The sequence below is a fragment of the Pagrus pagrus genome (genome assembly GCF_965226575.1).
Source record: "Pagrus pagrus genome assembly, chromosome: 3".
Classification (NCBI taxonomy): Eukaryota; Metazoa; Chordata; class Actinopteri; order Spariformes; family Sparidae; genus Pagrus; species Pagrus pagrus.
In genome coordinates this window covers 28,593,764-28,609,069 of record NC_140187.1, presented here as the reverse complement: position 1 = coordinate 28,609,069, position 15,306 = coordinate 28,593,764, and the positions used below count along the sequence as shown (strand labels likewise).

The 15,306-nt window shown below is 41.6% G+C and overlaps 2 protein-coding genes across 2 annotated transcripts; one reads left to right on the top strand and one right to left on the bottom strand.

Annotated features, from left to right (window-relative positions):
• Positions 1-489: 489 nt before the first annotated feature.
• Positions 490-2,707, top strand: prok2 (prokineticin 2; the record flags this gene model as incomplete). The annotated part of the gene is made up of 3 exons (XM_084349406.1): positions 490-684; positions 2,117-2,242; positions 2,559-2,707. The coding sequence occupies 3 exons, from the start codon at positions 490-492 to the stop codon at positions 2,682-2,684; spliced, it is 447 nt and encodes a 148-aa protein (XP_084205532.1). The 3' UTR covers positions 2,685-2,707.
• A 6,206-nt stretch (positions 2,708-8,913) lies between these two features.
• Positions 8,914-13,110, bottom strand: gpr27 (G protein-coupled receptor 27). Its single transcript, XM_084349401.1, has one exon. The coding sequence runs from the start codon at positions 11,276-11,278 to the stop codon at positions 10,163-10,165; it is 1,116 nt and encodes a 371-aa protein (XP_084205527.1). The 5' UTR covers positions 11,279-13,110; the 3' UTR covers positions 8,914-10,162.
• Positions 13,111-15,306: the final 2,196 nt, after the last annotated feature.

The window sequence follows — 15,306 nt, the reverse complement described above, 5'->3', positions numbered from 1 at the left end:
CAGATTCATGTCGTATCGTCAACGTTGTAATCTGGATAACTTCATTATCCATGTATCAAACTTGCCATATTGAGAATTAACGTATGAAGAATGGGCCCCCTCACCACTCAAGGACATTTATTTTCTGGAATGCATTCGCTCATTTCATGAGCAGCGTTATGAGCAGGATTGAAAGGATGTATTCAAAACCGTGACCTTGGAGCCTGAATAGGTTGTGGTGGTGGTGGTGTGGGGGGCTAAAAAAACATTATGCCACACTAAATATGTCAAGTCTTGATCAGCTTGAGCATACTTTAGTGTAAAATTAGCTTTGGTCTCAGTATGACAATGCCACAACTGGCTGAGAAATGAAAGGCAGAGGCATTGTCATGTAAAAGTTTACCTTGGTCTGTTTTTTGTGTGTGGCCTCTGTGAGGTGATGCTGGTGTGAGTGACTCACAGTGTTTGAATGGCGGGCTGGGTTTATAAACCTCCGCCAGCCCTCGACACATGAGTTTGGAGGCCACTTGTCTCTGCGGTCTGTCACGTATGCACATGCAGCAAGGTCCAACGGATTCAGCATCCTTACTTTTCACTGTGGAGGGCATGGGAGCACAAAGACAGCCCTTCATCATGAGGTCCTTCTGCCTACTACTCTTCTCCCTGTTGTTGGTGTCCAACGGATCTTCAGCCGTCATCACGGGGGTAAGTGGGAGCAAACAGGTTTATACTTGACGGGGCGTTAGAAAGCTCTCGGACAGCAGTCTGAATACGCAAGTACTTGCTTTTCAGACTGCTATTTTCTGAAAATGTGCACTGTTTAATATTTGTTTTAATCTTAATGGAAGCCAATATTTGCATTAATATACAATCAAGAATACTGTGATTTTTAACCCTACAGTTAGATGATGTGTTTATGTGTTTGACATTAATCTCAACACAAAAGAAAGATTACAGTAAAGGACACATATATCAAATCAGAAAATTAAGTGACTTTGTAAGAAAAATAGCTTTATGTGTGTTTATGTCATGTCTATTTATGCTTAGAAATAAAACAAATTACCAAATTATGACAGATAAATCTCCAAATAATTCAAAAAGTATTTGAATTTTACAGCACTTTAAAGCTTTTGGGGGTAAAGGGGGGAAAAAATGTATATCCTTTACTGAATATGAATCATCATATAATGTAATATATGATCCAATTTTTTCTAATGTCACATAAAGTGAACTCTATAAATGCCACATAAAGAGTCTGTAATTAGGCATTTTGGGGATTCTAACATGAACGTCTATTAGAATGTAAAATGACTGATGGAGTTTATCCATGAATACATATCAATTCATAACAATTTATAACAAACTCGTCATTTGAATCATTTCCCTTTCCCTGCCAGGATTTGCATAATTCCACGAGCATAAATCACCTCCATAACCTGCTAATAAACCCCCTCCCCGTCAAAACAGCCCTCTCACACTCTGCCGCTGATGTGAACTGAGAGAGGAGCGTGCAGCCATAAAACAGAAAGTGATTTTCATCCACGTCTGTCACATGAAATCACCTTCGTTCCCCCTCGCTGTGTTCCCTTCATCTCATCCAAAGTGAGAGCTGTCACTCAGCCTGTCATCCACACACTCCAAACAATAAATCACCACCGAGTGTGTTGTCGAGGTATGATGTGACTAATGCTGTAAAGACACTTCCATTAACATTATATACTGTTAAAGTAACACCATTGTGGTGGTGTGTACTGCAACACATTTCACACCACCACACCACCTGCCTCTGACTGTTAATGAAATAATTATCACATAATTATGTTTAATGACATTACATAACATCACATACATGTGTGCATTATATAATTGCATACTTGATTGCTGATTACATTTCTCCTTTGATCAGACCAGCTGTTCATTTTATTTAAATTGTATTATAATGATAAACTATAATAATATTAATAAGGAACTGATTACATTAATTAGAGTACAGCATTAATTATCTTTTGGGAATTATTACATTAACATTTCAGTATTGGTCAGAAATGACTGCATGTCCATAAAACTAATCAGTCTTTGGTCTGCATACATCATTAGTATGCGTATATTAATTAATTTGCATTGTGTGTGCGTGTAGGCCTGTGAGAAGGACTCTCAGTGTGGAGGGGGGATGTGTTGTGCGGTCAGTTTGTGGATCCGCAGCCTGCGTATGTGCACGCCCATGGGGCAGGAAGGAGAGGACTGTCACCCTATGAGCCACTCGGTGAGATAATCTCCAGAGGTATTCTCATCTCAGCTGTGAAGTGTCACACAGTGTCATTTTATTTGCCTCCGTGCAGCGGTGTCATGGCGGTGATGATGCAGCCACAGGGTAAACGGGCTCATCCTCATACTCTCTGTGAAAAGATGCAGGAGAAGATTTTCTGTTAATGAAGTCTGGTTGTGCCTGGCCCTGTGGTCTGTTGCTGCTTAAAAATGTTGCTTTGCTTTTGCCGTACCCATCCCTTCAAAATTCATTATAGAGGCCAGAAAAACAACTTTGAATCTCATATGACAGGTGTGTCTCTTTCTGCTTCCAGGTTCCTTTCTTTGGGAAAAGACTCCACCATACCTGCCCCTGTCTGCCCAACCTGTCGTGTATCACCATAGAGGAGGGCAAATCCAAATGTCTGTCACCATACAAGTATCCAGAATACTACCTCTGAGGACCAGCACCTACAGTTACACTATTCGCTACCTGCACTGTAACTAGCCTGTTTCCACTTCGGTTTTTTAATTTATTTTGAATAAAGAAATATATTATATTAAATAATGCATCATTATTTCATGCTATAATGACCTATTATGCTTTCTCATTTCCTTCAGTGTTTTATATACTGTACGTTCTTGTGGCATAAAAGATCTTGAAAGTTAAAAAGGTCAAAGTCCGCACCAACAGGAGCTCCTCTCTCCCACAGAAAACACTGCTCCTGAAACGCCTTGTCAGTAGTCCCGCCTTTAATTCCATGACTTTGTGACATCACACTACATCATCATGTCAAACATTTGCATAATTTATGCCTCGCGGCTAGTTTGGCACTGAAGAATTGATTGAGCAGAGCTGCTCTGTGAGAAAACCAATGTGTTTTTTGAGCATTAAAGCATGTAAACCTAGAAACCCAAAATAATATTACGAACCTGAAAATGAGCATATGTCTCCTTTAAATCAAACTATACATATATATAAGGGTACACTAACAATTGCTTATATTTCCCCCCCTTGGGTTTTAGAGCCAATCAAATATTTAACATGATGACAGGTGGGGAAAGATGGCTGCTCCCTGCTGTCACTGATGAGCGTTGTGGTGTAAATATACAACGCTGCACTGTGTGTTGTCGTTTCTACCTAAACACACACAACTTTGCCATCTTGCAATAGTGAATATTCTATCTCAGGACAGTTATTGTTCATTCCTGTATTCTATATATGCTTTTTCCCCCAATAATTAGATATTTTACGCTGTGTAAAATACAGACACCTCACAGTGAGTGATAAACCAGAGAGCACAAGTACACATTTTTATGCAGCTCAAGGTGAATAATTTAAATGATTAATTACATTTTATTCAATCTTGTTATTTACATTTTATTAGATTTGTGAATACAATGAAAATGCACAGAGAAACAAACCTTCTACTATCTTTTCTTTGCAATTAGATGAATCTTAATCTTAAAGCCACATGCTCCATGTTCCACTGGGTTATACTGTTCTGTCTGCCCTCTAGGGAAGCATGAGGAGAACCACATGTTATTTCACTGGTGATGTTTTACTGGTAATGACATGCTGAGTGAGGTGTGCAAGTTACACTTTCATTATTCACTCCTAACGTAAACGCACACGTGACAGTATCTTTTCATGCTTAATTGCTTTCCTCACCACGAAGTACAAAAAGAAAAAACTCGTGAACATTTAATTCAGGTTAAAAGGTTTGCAAAAGAAAGGCCTTTTTTCTCACATTCACCTTGGCAACGGTTTCTTTATGACACCGGGAAACAGTAAGACAGCTATGAAATTAATCACTGTCAGGCTCTGATTCACAGCAATTTATTCAAGGCTCAAAGCTATAATTAGATTTGTCCAATGTGTAAAGCGATGACTCACATCACTCTTATTCTTTAGAAATGGATATCGGTCTTCTGTGGGTCTAAACACGAGAGCATTCAAACAGTCTAAAATCCTCAGAGGAGTGATCTGTGACGAGGCAATGCCCCAGATAATGGAAGAGTAAAGGACACAAAGTAACCAGGAACAGAAACTGGTAAAGTCTCAATAACTTCAGACAAAACTTGTTCTTATCTACTTTAACAACATGCTAAATATGAAATGTGACTATTAAATTAACCACAAACCATCAGGTGTCTTAAAATAGTTGAGCTAGTAAGACATCAGCCAATAAGAGCTGAAACAAGTCAATTAATGAATCATTTGAGCAATTATTAGCATTTTTTTATTCAGCATTATTTCTCGGCTTTATTATACAGGACAAGAGAGATGACATTAAATGGGATGAGAGAGGGGGGATGACATGCAGCAAAGTGCCACAGGTTGGATTTGAACCCTGGGCCACTGCAGTGAGGACACGGCCTCTCTACATTGGGCACATGGTCCACCAATTGAGCTGCCAGGTTCTCCCATGGAAGTAATTTTTAAGCATAAATATCAAACAGTACCCCGTTCCAGCCCCCTTTTTTTGTTTGATGGGATAGTAACTGTACATCTACAGCTCCACAGCAACCAAGCAAACTCAGTCTGTTGATGAAGACAGTTGAAAGCTCCAGAACAGACAACTTTATGGTCCTTCAGCTGACACTGTTTTGTTGCTGAGATTGTCTGGGCTCTGACTGTTGGGTTAATCAAGCAATCTGAAGATGTCACCTTGGGCTGTAGGAAGTTGCAATGGGCATTTTTCATAGTTTTTTGGCACTTTATGTAACAACTAATGATTCATTTTACTGACAAAATAATCAGCAGTTTAATGAATAATTAAATAATCAGTAGTTGCTGCCTTGAAGGGGAACTCTAATTAAGGTATTCTGCATTCAATTAGACTAACTTGTTTTGAATGCAAGTGAATTTTCAATACATGTTGACCTGCACATTCACACCTATTTGTTCTCGTGGTTATGACCCACGTATGATAATCTGGCAACCCTGTCACCACTGTGTATGTGAAAAGTGTATAAAGCCTTTTGTGACTCCTGAGGAAGCTGTGTGAGAGCTGATAAATTGCCTCGAGTGATGTCACTTGAGTCAGCACCAGTTGAAGCTGAAGACTACAAGTTAGAAAATGAAAATATCTAAAGGAAGGAGTTATCCAGACCGCTCGCTGGTGGCTCGAGGCTACATTAGCCGCTACTAGCACAACACACGCAAATCTTCAACCGAACTGTCAGCAATTAGACTTGCATTGTGGGTAATGAAGGCACCGAGTTTTGACAAGGAAGAAGAATTCTTGCAATATAAAAGATGATATCTCTGGTTCTGCTGCATAAATGGAGTACACTTTTGAATTTTAGACAAAATCAATGGACTCTAGTGAATTTTATTTCTTAGAAAATAAAGTCAGAAATCTCAGAATCTTAGGATACCTGACTCCTCCTAACCTCATCAGATACAGTTCTAAAAAAGCTACTTTTCCAGTTGTCCAAGCCGTATTTTAGGAAAACCCAGTGAGGACTACAGAGGTCATCACAGTTGCTCAGCAGTTAGAAAGATTGAAAAGGCCAATGAAAGAACCAGCTGTAAAAGCCCAGCAAAAAGAGTCACATTTCCCCAGCATCACACTGGAGCCTGCGTGCCCCGAAGACAACACGATGTACCAAAAATACCCGACCTGCATTTGCATTGCACGAGAGCACGTGCAGGTGAGGAGCCTCCTGCAGCTGAGGAGCCACAGCAGTTACACCGTGCAACCTCGGCACGCTCGTAACAGAGCGCGGCCAGCTGTCAGGAACAAGCAGGCATGTTGTGATGCTAATGGTTATGGATGCACCGAGGGCACAGAGTGCGCTGAGGAGCTCAGTGTTGTGTAGCAGATCGGAGTGACGGAGGGGCCGGAGCTCAGAAGCACCTCACTAAATCACAGTGATTCAAGTGTGTACTGAGAGAACCGCTAGTCTTTCTTTAAAAGCTGCGGTTTGGTGTAATTGAGGCCAATGTCAGTGAATGCAACGGCAATTAGGTGAATCAATAACCTGCTACTGGCCTGAAGAGGGAGGAGGGGACTGTGGTTTGATTAAAAAGCAGGTGACACACTAACAGTCTATTGAAACAAAACCTAATGCACTATTCACTATGTGCTCTGTTTGAATTGAACACTTCATCAACCCTTTTACCTTCTAACTAAGCACCTTCAAGAAGGCACATTGTACTTCATGTGACATGTTGTCACTTAGTTCTATGCAATGTGACATGATACTGACATACTGTATTTCAAACAGCTATAATCAGTTTAACAGCAGAACGTTTCCCACTGGTATGAAACACTGGTGAGAAATCTCAGGTTAGGGCTCAGTATCAGACTGTCAGAATCGAAGGTGTGCAGGGAACAGAGAAAAGGAGCCATGGCCAAGGATTTTTATAAATACTGAGATTATTATTCCCCTTCAGTGCACCCCAGATCTATATCTTTTAAAATATATTTAGATCTTTCATTTTATAGTTATTTATATTTGCCTGTTTTTGAAGGTCTAAATTAGGGATGGGCCATCTGGACAAAAATAATATCTATTTAACCCTTTCATGCATGAATTATTAAATCACAAAGTCATTTTTTGTTTTTACTCTTAAAAGTGAAAATCGTGCCAATAATTTATTTTTTCAATATTCCGTATCTTATTTTGAAGGAGTTATGTAAACGCCCAAAGCTGTGGACTACATAAGAGATGTTAGGAATAATTTTAACCAGATTCTAATTTTTGGTAATTTATCTTTCTACCTTTTCTCTGTGACCGAAAAATACATCTGTGGAGGTCATGCACAATATATATTCTGCCTACTGGACCTATACTTAGGCCTGTATTAAGATAAAACCTGAAAACTATTTCATATTCCTGTTTAATAAAACTATTCAAGTGTAAACTATATCGTAATTTTAAATAAAACGTACAAAAAAAAATGCAAAAATCTAAAAATCTAAAATATAGACTTCCCTTTGGCCCATAACATTCACTACAGTGGATTGATGTATTTCAGTCACAGAAAAAAATTTACAAGAAAATTTTTTTGTAAATCTGAATAAAAGCATTTTAGACGCCTATTAAGTTGCTTTTTTTCTTTTCTTTACTACCAGGTCAGGTTTTCTAAGAGGCTTTAACAGGGTTAGGTTTGTCCAGAGGTACTTGGTGCATCACGTCTTTCCTCCACCATTATGAATTTAAGATGCCATAACTCACAATGGCAAAGAGGTACAAAGACGATAATCAACTGGGATTGTGGACACGACTTTGGGGATCCATGGTGCTCCAGTTTAAATGTTGAAAAATGGCTTCCAGATATCTGTCCACTGTAGTGTACACCGTGCACCACTAGCTAAAATTCTGTCTTTTTCCTCAGTTTTGAAATTCCCTGTAGACAATAGCCAGACTTGAAATAACCTATTCATTTCACCATTTGCACCATTATAACACAGCATAACATTAAACAAAGTTCTTTTTTGGCACAAGCTCCTCATCTGGCATGTTGGTGGCTGTAACTCATGTTCATTATTTACAATACATCACCCAAGTACGGGCCACGCCAAGTAATTTGTCCAGTCAGCATAGTCATCTAGTTGGCTATATAACTCTACTGGTTTGTTTACATAGCATGGTGAGTGAGGTTATGCAAAGTTTGGAAACAGAAGTAAGGGGCCACTGGATATCACAATCCCTACGATTTACCTGAAGATTAGTTTGTCAATGTCTTCAAGATCGATTGTGATCTAAAATCGTCAGATCACCCACCCTTAGTCTGATAGTGAGTAACCTATGTAACTCTCCTCCATCAGCAGAAGGGTCTGTCTGCTGATTTTACACATAAAGTTCAGTTTACTGGACACAAGAAGTCCTGTTCAGTCTTTGGAAACGAATGTATGAGCTGAGATTACCCTGATGATGTCATCATGGTTTGGGTTTCAAACTTTCAAACACAAAGTGGGATAACACCTTAAAATAACCATTTACAAGTATTACAAACATCAGTTGAAACTTAACAATCAACTATTGCTTGATAAATGACTTACAGATCATTTAGTTTGTTAACGGTGAAAAAAATAACTAATGTTTAATTACTTATAAATTTAACACTCATTAAAGATGGTTATTATATAAGTGTCACCCAAACCAGACATTACAAACTGGAGTTGTGGAGTTTGAAAGAGCTCAGCATTTTAGATGCCCTCCAGTTGCTTGATGGGAAATGTAGGATTTAGAGCTTGATCCACTCGAAAGACTAAAAATCAAGATATTCCAGCTTCTGCTGGTTCAATTTTGACCATTCTTTTTTGAATCTGTCTCTTGTGAGTCCCTCAATGTCATTGAAGTGTGATGGCAAATTTCTGGAGTGCCTCTTTAAAACCTTAAAGTCCAATAATAAATACCAATGATGTGACATCAGTGTCCTTTAAGGTGGCTATGGCCCTGACAAGCAGGAATCCACTTTAGAAACACAAACATGTCTGTATTTGCAGCCAATTTGTGTAAAAACAGGGTGCAACGCTCACTTTTTCTCAACCGGAAAATCTTTCAACATGTCTGCCACCCTCTCCGTTTAATATCCACGGATTAATGCAACAAGCTCACACCTGTTGATGAGAAAACACTGACCGGAATACACAAGACAGGATGAGCGCAAGTGAACACGCTAACAAAACGAAATCAAATGAAATACACAACCTGAGATGTATTCAAGAGCAGAACCAAGCATCGTGTTACAAACAGATTACAGAGTCCAAACAACATATCATCCATTTCTTATTTATTTGCTAAGAAATACAAACAATGCAAACATCCTTTCCAAAGCACCAAATGATATTTTCAGAGTCCCAATGTCCATATAGAAAAAGAAAGATATCTGTATATCCTGCAGGGAACGCCAATCAACCCGATTCTCAACACAGCTGACCCATGAAAAAACAAGAATTTGCAAAATACCTTTAAAGTGAGTTTCAACACCTTTTCAACACAGAGAGTCCTAAGAGATTATGAAATATACAGCTTATCTGGTTTAAAAAAAAGCCGAAGGAAAGAGGGAGAGGGGGCTGTACAGTATTTACAAACGTGACGTCCTCATTAAAAATATATCTGAGAGATCTGCGTCTCATTTGTGGTATCCAAACGATTAGAAACCGAGCGTGTCACAGATGCTGGAGAAAACTGACGCTGATCGGCTGATAAAATAGTCCTGTTGTGTTCCAGCCGTCAGTTTTTCTTGCAAAAGGCAAAACGACCTCAGATGGGTGTGCTGGGGTGTAATTTTCAAAATATACAAACAAATAGCCAAAGTGACATTCAGGTACAATGTTGTAGTCGACCAAACAAAGGTTGTTGGACTCAATAGGGGCATTAAAGGGACAGTATGTAGCTTTGGAGGAGAAATTCAAACTAAGGAAACTCAGAAATATGTAATTTTTCCACGACCGAATAAACAAGCTGTCCTCAGAGGAAAGTAAGTGTTTGTTTATATTTGGCGGACCCCGCCACCTTTCTAGCTTCAAAGTAAAACAGTATGAGACCGTGTTGTCCTTTCAGGTCAGTTTGTTTATTCAGTCATGAAAGAAAGAGAGTTTGTTTGTTTGGACATTTAAAAAAATCAATCTTTCTCTTCTGATTACAATTTCTTCCCCAAAACCGCATAGTGCTCCTTTAAAACTGTCTCCTGTGACATGACTCATGGCTGTCATGCCCTGTATCCGGAGTGAATGTCACCTACAGTACATGCAGAGGTGAGAATCAAGAGGTGGCATCAGCATGATTGTGAGGCAGACTGTAACACATCTGCCTGGGTTGCTTTAATTAGTCTGGTTCTGATTCTGATAAGCAAAATATAGTCACATTTACATCATATTCAAGTGTGTCAAAGTAAAAATGATTCCCTCCACACCGCAGCAGTCTGTGTACATTCTGAAACAACGTGTAAATGTGTCTTTGGCAGTATTGTCAGGCTTCAGATGACACAGTATGGCTCCATGGGTGTCTGTGTCCCCAGGCAGCAGGGGAAACAGGCTCTGAGGCGCATCCGGAGCTCCTTGTTGAACATGAAGCTGATGATGGGGTTCGCTCCCGCCTGGGCGAAGCTCATCCACACCGCGGCGGTCAGGTAGAGCTGCGGGACCGGAGCCCCCCGCACGAATATTCTCAGGTAGCAGGCGCTTATATATGGAGCCCACAGGACGAGGAAGGTCAGCGTGATCATGTAGTACATCTTCCCGATCCGCTTCTCCATCTTAAACTCGTCCAGCACCAGCAGCCTCCTGTTGCCCAGGTGAGAAGCCTGCCGGATGCCCACCAGCGTCGGCGGGGTGGGTCCGCGGCCGAAGCCGGCGATCCAGTTGGCGGCAGCCTGCCCGGTGGCTCCGGGGCCGTGGAAGGTCCAGTTCTGGCTGATGGCCGGGACCAGCTGAGCCGGCTTCATCTTGCGGTGGTCGTAAACGAAGCACAGCATCTTAATGTAAACCACATGGGTGGTCCCCACGATGACGGCCAGCATCAGCATGAAGCCCAGGGTGTCGTTCGCCTTCACGTAGCGGTGCTCGAAGATGCACTGCTCCTCCTCACGGATGAACTTGTAGGTGCCCACGTCGAACACCGGGGGGAACGCCATGGCCACGGAGAGGGTCCACACCATGCAGATCACCGCCACGCACGTACACAGATTCATCCGCTTGTAGTAGAACCTGTGGTGGGCGATCGCCATGTAGCGGGTGACGCTGACGCAGAAGAGCAGGAAGGCGACGTGGAAGCAGAAGAGCACCGACATGAAGGCGACGATCTTGCAGCTGAGCGCGCTGTACGGCCAGGCGGAGCCGCCGCCGATCGATGCCATCACGAAGGGGAAGCAGACGGCGGAGCGCACCACGTCCGCCAGGCACAGGTCCAGCAGGAAGTAGTAGGGAGCCTTGTGCAGCGAGCTGTCCTTCAGCAGCAGCAGCGACAGAGACGCGTTGCCCAGCAGGCTGATGCCCATGATCAGACCCAGGGAGGCCAGCTTGACCGCAGAGGCCGCGGACGCATAGTTCTGTAAGGACGGGCTGCTCCCCCCAAACTCACTTGTGTTCGCCATCTACGCAGCCGAGGTCGTGTGTATCCCCACATCAATTCATCGACGGGCGCTAGTATCCTGCCAGGGCTGAAAGGAAAAGCACAAAAAAAGAAAAGAAAAAAGAAATCAACACGATCCCGCCGCCCCCCCCCGTTAACACAAAAACCACTCAGGAGCAAAATCCACCCAGAAGCATCCGTTCAACGTCGGCTCACATCCATCCCGACGATGCGCCGCGATCCCCACCAAAAACAAACCCAAAAAGCATTCAGCATTTCTTCTTCTTCTTCTTGTCCTTCATCTCACGAGTGTCCGGTGCCAGAAACATCCCCGTCCGTCGCCCCCTTCTCTGCCGGATAGAGGCAGCCCACCATCTCGGGAGGCGTCCGTTCAGCAGACGAGCGGCTCAGAAAACACATCTCAATTCTGCACCGATGGCGGAGGTCTCCCGATCGTCTCGAGGAGTGAAAAAACAGACGGGGTTGAGCGGAAGCATGGCGCAATTACGCATCCAGAGCCTCACCAGCAGCGGCGGCTAAAAAAAACCCCTCACCTATACACAGAAGAGAAAAAGGCGAGCATGTCTGGAGCTGAGTGCGGGTCTGAGGCACGCAGAGGTGGGAGCGCCTGTGCGGGTCTCTGCTCGGTGGATCTCACACGGCAGCGTCTAGCCTATGCGACGCACGTCCGCTCGCACGATGTGAGCAGGCCTGGGATCAGCCTGGAGTCTCATCTGCTGGTCCCTGTCTAATGCAGTCTATAGGAAGTGTGTCTGATGAGGGCAGAGTGACAGAGATATCCTCATTTAGCCTCACTGATGTGCAGGTTAGAACATATTTAGGAAGATATCATAACAATATAGGATGATTATGCTTTTTATAAGGAGGATTACACCACACTTCGTTTTCACACACAAAGACAAACAATATTAAGCTTCTGTCTGAACATTTCTTGACTAAAATGGGCTGAAAGACTAAAATAAAATAGTGCTTAATATTAAAATTAGGCTATGACTTTACCCCTTCACAGTCACACTGATTGTGGTCAGAGTCACTGTGTCTATGCATATCTTACTATAACTCATGTCCAGATGCTATTACTTGACCTCTTATTTATAATAGGTTATGCCAAATAAACACAGGGTTGGACTTTAATCACTTTGCTCAACTCTGATAAACCCCTGACCAAAATATGGCTTTTTTTATGAGGCAATAGTAGAATAAAATATATAACGTTAATTTAGATTAAAAAAAAACATTGATCCTTGAAGCAAAACGACTACCACCAAGACTCAGACTACAGCCAGAGCTCCTAATCCTGTCCTCACTGTTCTGACTGACTGCACACATGCGGTACACTGAACAACTGAGAGTCAGCACACACAGCCACAGTCTACAATGAAATGTATCACTGAGCTACAGCTGATTAGAGCGACTGGAGGAGGGATGGCACAGTCAGTGCTAACAGTGTGAGTTCACATAAGGTAAACAGTTGCATAATACAGCAGTTGTGTGCAGAGAGAAACCTCAGAAGATAATTCTGCAGAGGAAAAGTAGGTCTGATAACGACGGCTTTGTTTCATGTCTTTGGGAGAAAATGGCAGAGGATGTGACACAGCAGCTGAGCTGAGGAGGCCTTCTGCACTCTGAACTCTGAGGAAAATACAGGTGTTTTCCTGGAAAAGCATTTCCTGACAGCAGTATGACTCCAGGATGAAGAAAACACAGTGTCAAGCCATGTAGAAAGTGTTATATTTATATGTTAGAGGTCTGTCAATAATAAAGTCCTGCTCCCAGCACATCATGTGTATTTTGAACTACAGTTGCCATCATGTGACCAGGCTGCACCTGCTGCTGCTGCAGTGATTCACCAGCGCCCCCTGCAGCCAGCTCCGAGGAGCATCACTGGCATACGATATATCAGGCACATAAACCCTCTGTGCTGTGTTACAGGCAAATATTAGCCTTTTCCGGGAGAATTAACAGTCAGAAATGAGCCTACAACTCAGCAGTATCCACACTGGTCATGCCCGAGCTCAGCTTAATGCCTCAGAACATTTTTCTATTTCAAGCCTGGCCAGGTTTTCATATATGAACCTGTCACCACACTGGAATCCAGAGGAATAAGTAAAGTAGGATGTTCAGGCAGATCCCAGTAACTCCAACACATCTGGTAACTATTAAATGAGCTGGTATAGATTTAAATTATTGGACTGAAGTTAGATACACATTTTCTTTTTAAGGATCAGTTGGCACAACAACGTTGATAGTAAAAAATTGCGATAATAAATTAATTTCTTACTCATGAAAACATCATTTCATAAAGAAATAGTCTTGTTGTGGTATTAGATTAGAGGCGGTTAAGTTTAACAATGGTTCTGGTGGTAAGGATCTTACGGAAGCCCTACAGGGCCATGCATTCATACATTTTATTTCCTCCGTTTTCCCGTGATAACGAGTTAATTTCATTTGTTTTCTCGAGATCTCGAGTTATCTCGAAATAACAACTGCAGTTTTCACGAGATAATGGGATAATTTTCTCGAGATCTTGAGAAAACAAAACAATAGTGTAGTTTATTAAATCATTGCAGGAAACATCATTCAGTGTAGCAATGTCAGAGGAGCAGGAGCATATCGATCACTGCATCACATATCTTTTCAATCAAGGCCTGACACAGGCTGAAATAGCATTATGCCTTGCTATTACAGACAATATACACATTAGTGTGCATAATCTAAAAAGACGGTTACCAAGGCTTCAGCTTCATCGGCTGCGCAATCTAAGTGAGCCTGATGTCGTTGTTGACTACGGAAGCCCTAAAGGGCCATGCATGCATACATTTTATTTCCTCGATTTTCCCGTGATAACGAGTTACTTTCATTTGTTTTCTCGAGATCTCGAGTTATTATCTCGAAATAACAACTTCCGTTTTCCCGAGGTAACGGGATCATTTTCTCGAGATAACAAAACTTTGTTTTCCCGAGATAACGATATAATTAATTCGAGATCTCATCATTAACAATGAAGCTGAAGCCTTGGTAACCGTCTTTTTAGATAATGCACACTAATGTGTATATTGTCTGTAATAGCAAGGCATAATGCTATTTCAGCCTGTGTCAGGCCTTGATTGAAAAGATATGTGATGCGGTGATCGATGTGCTCCTGCTCCTCTGACATTGCTACACTGAATGATGTTTCCTGCAATGATTTAATATACTACACTATCATTTTGTTTTCTCAAGATCTCGAGAAAATGATCCCGTTATCTCGGGGAAACGGCAGTTGTTATTTCGAGATAATAACTCAAGATCTCGAGAAAACAAATGAAATTAACTCGTTATCACGGGAAAATGGAGGAAATAAAATGTATGAATGCATGGCCCTTTAGTTCTTCCGTAGTTAACTACATAGCTGACCAGCTATATAGTTAATGACGAGATCTCGAATTCATTATATTTTTATCTCGGGAAAACAAACTTTCGTTATCTCGAGAAAATGATCCCGTTATCTCGGGAAAATGGCAGTTGTTATTTTGAGATAATAACTCGAGATCTCGAGAAAACAAATGAAATTAACTCGTTATCACAGGAAAATGGAGGAAATAAAATGTATGCATGCATGGCCCTTTAGGGCTTCTTGATCTAGCCTGTTAACAGCTGAATTAACAGCTGAGATTTGCTTTCAAACTTCACTTCTTGCTTGCTTGCTTGAGTACTACATCTCTAAAAAAAACAATTACTATAACACAAACATAAATATCTATTATATCTAATTGTGTAATTAAAGTATGCAAACTTGTCTTTCCCTTATTGTGAGCATTGCTTGGCTTACTAAAACTTGCATGGACATGTCTCCCTGGGGATGGGGCTTCACCAGCAACTGTCTTGTTGGAGTTTGCAAAGTACTTTCACCAAAGTGCCCTTAAACAGGCAGCAAGGCTTGAGACTGAAGATAGTGTAATGAGATGATGTGTCACTTGGAGAAAAAAATCTGCCCATTTCCTGGTCTGCACAAGTAGGAATCACTCTCTCCTGGTTCTAAGACATGCT

Coding starts and splice junctions, on each gene's coding strand:
- gpr27 (XM_084349401.1), bottom strand. CDS start 11,278: ATGGCGAACACAAGTGAGTTTGGGGGGAGCAGCCCGTCCTTACAGAAC.